This window comes from Propithecus coquereli, unplaced genomic scaffold, assembly GCF_000956105.1.
Source record: "Propithecus coquereli isolate 6110/MARCELLA unplaced genomic scaffold, Pcoq_1.0 Scaffold112, whole genome shotgun sequence".
In the NCBI taxonomy this organism is placed as follows: Eukaryota; Metazoa; Chordata; class Mammalia; order Primates; family Indriidae; genus Propithecus; species Propithecus coquereli.
The window spans coordinates 4,604,777-4,607,329 of record NW_012135192.1 but is presented as its reverse complement, the minus strand read 5'-3'; the positions used below and the strand labels follow the sequence as shown (position 1 = coordinate 4,607,329).

Sequence of the window (2,553 nt, the reverse complement as noted above, 5' to 3'; positions counted from 1 at the left end):
GGTTGAGAATGATGAGAAAAGAGGATAATCATAATAGTAATGAAAAAAATTACTGCCATTTTTGTGTATTTTCTCTGTGCCAGACAGTATTTTAAGTGCTCTATCAATATTATTTCAATCACACAACTCTATGAGGCAGATATTATTATCCCTATTTAACAGATTAGGAAACAGAATTAGAGAGACTGAGAAGGTCCTTGCTGGGTAAATGTTATTGAACCATAACTTTGTATTTAATTATGGGAACAAAGACTGGGCTTCGAGACTATTTGTATTAAGTGATATCTGTCTGGAGTAACATAAGCTAATTTTTTCAACATTTCAAGACAAAAAGCACTTTCTTAGCTTCTTTCTTCTTATTTTTGTACCCTTCACATGTTGTGGCCTAACACTACTTGATATTCCATATTGGGGCAACTTGTCCACTGGGCTTTTCCTAAGACTGATAAGTCCAATAATTAACATTATCCTTCATGGGAGGAAGACCAAGCAGCACTGGTGACCAGTACCTGCTTGCAGTTGGGAAATATGGAAAAAGAGAGCCAAACACAGGAAAGAACTAAGCTGAATACAGGAAAAGAACAAAGCCACTGTTTAAATAGGCATTGTGTTTTCTTTTTCCTTGAAAATCTTCATTTTTTGAAAATTTCAGACACTTGAAGTTTTCTAGCCTAACTCTGAGTTGGTATTTGATCAATCCATGGACAAGCTATTGGGAAATAGAAAAGATACAAGAATACAATACAAACCACTAAAATTAAAAAGATGTGGATGCATTCTGGGTCTTGAATTTTTTGGTAGTAAATACCTTCTTCTCTCTGGATAGCAACAAGCCTAGGAAGCAAGATCTCCGCTGGCTTGACCACTGGAGGAGTGGCAGTGTTCATTGGGCAGCCCACAGAGGTCGTGAAAGTCAGACTTCAAGCGCAGAGCCATCTACATGGCCTCAAACCTCGCTACACTGGGACTTACAATGCTTACAGAATTATAGCAACAACAGAAGGCTTGACAGGTCTTTGGAAAGGTAACTAACTTCGAGGCAGATTTTATAATCATCAAAACACATATATCCAACGGGCACCTTATCATAAAATAGAGCTAGTAAACATTTTCTTTTTTTTTCCAGGGACTACTCCCAATCTGATGAGAAATGTCATCATTAATTGTACAGAGCTAGTAACATATGACCTAATGAAGGAGGCCCTTGTGAAAAGCAAACTACTAGCAGGTAACTTCCTATTTTACAGAACACACAGTTCTGCACCTTTATAATTTCATCTTGGAGTTTCTGCAGCCAAATTAGACTCAAACTTTAATAATTTTCTCTTTTTAAAAAATTAAGTAATTTAAAACATTATATATGCATAACTTTTTGAGACATAGAAAAAGACCCAAACCTTAAGTTTAAGATGTTTTACTGCAACAGAAGTTTTTTGCAACAAAAATTTTTTTTGCTGTTTTGCTGCAACAGAAACAACATGGAATGTCATTCTGATGTCAACGTTATTCTTGTTTAATATAATACTAATATGTGAGACTTTTATTAGAATTTTATTCTTTATGCAGCAGAATTCAGGAAGTTAAGGTCCACCTTGTGCTATATTCAATAGAACTAGTTATATAAGGAGATTATCAGTGGTTTCATCCAAAAAATAGTACCATAAGATAGGTTCTTAAAAATAATATTCTAACCGTTTCTAGAGACATTAAAATTTCCTTGTACAATGACTTTTATTCAATGAAAAATTATTAGGTGCCCATATATTAGGCATCATGCCAGGCCCTAATGTCACAAAGAAAATTGACAGGTTATTTTCCTAGAGTGTTTACAATCCACTATGCCATTTATTATTTGCCATCTTTTTCTAGTACAAGTATAACCTTTCTTATTTTATTTCGTTTATTTATAAGACACCCACATTGACCTCCTGTTATCAACAGATTTACGAGGATCTGACAGATAACTAAAACTACAGCCCCCAAAAGTCTAATGTCGACCGGTTTCATTGATCCATTTTAGATGACGTCCCTTGCCACCTGGTGTCAGCTCTTATCGCTGGATTTTGCACAACACTTCTCTCCTCCCCAGTGGATGTGGTGAAAACCAGATTTGTTAATTCTCCACCAGGACAGTACACAAGTGTGCCCAATTGTGCAGTGACGATGTTCACTAAGGAAGGACCAACAGCTTTTTTCAAAGGGTAAGATATGATCTTCTGTATCTATAATGTGTTCAGGGTGTCCATGTGCTTTGGGACAGACACTGCCTCATCTAAACAATTGACATTTAGCGCACCAGCCTTAGTACATGCAGTATACTAGTGTTGACTTTTCCTTGCCCCAAATTCACCAATTGCACTGTGTCAGAAAATAAAAAACTGTGATACTAAAATTTTCCCAACCTTGATCAAAGGCTCATTGGAAATCAGTGCCCTTTCCACTGGAAGTTCTATGATTTCACATGATTCTATTCTACATTTTCTATAATATCTATTAGAAATATAGACAGTATTTTGCTTTCTCTGGGCAGAAGAACTACAAGTAGAGGGAATG

The 2,553-nt window shown here is 35.9% G+C and overlaps 1 protein-coding gene across 1 annotated transcript in view; it reads left to right on the top strand.

Moving 5' to 3' along the window:
- Positions 1-2,553, top strand: part of UCP1 (uncoupling protein 1 (mitochondrial, proton carrier)) — a 9,092-nt gene that overhangs the window by 4,384 nt on the left and 2,155 nt on the right. The window contains exons 3-5 of the mRNA XM_012654795.1: positions 827-1,024; positions 1,127-1,228; positions 2,021-2,201. Of these exons, the coding sequence (XP_012510249.1) occupies positions 827-1,024; positions 1,127-1,228; positions 2,021-2,201 (481 nt within the window). The remainder of the gene's footprint in view (positions 1-826; positions 1,025-1,126; positions 1,229-2,020; positions 2,202-2,553) is intronic.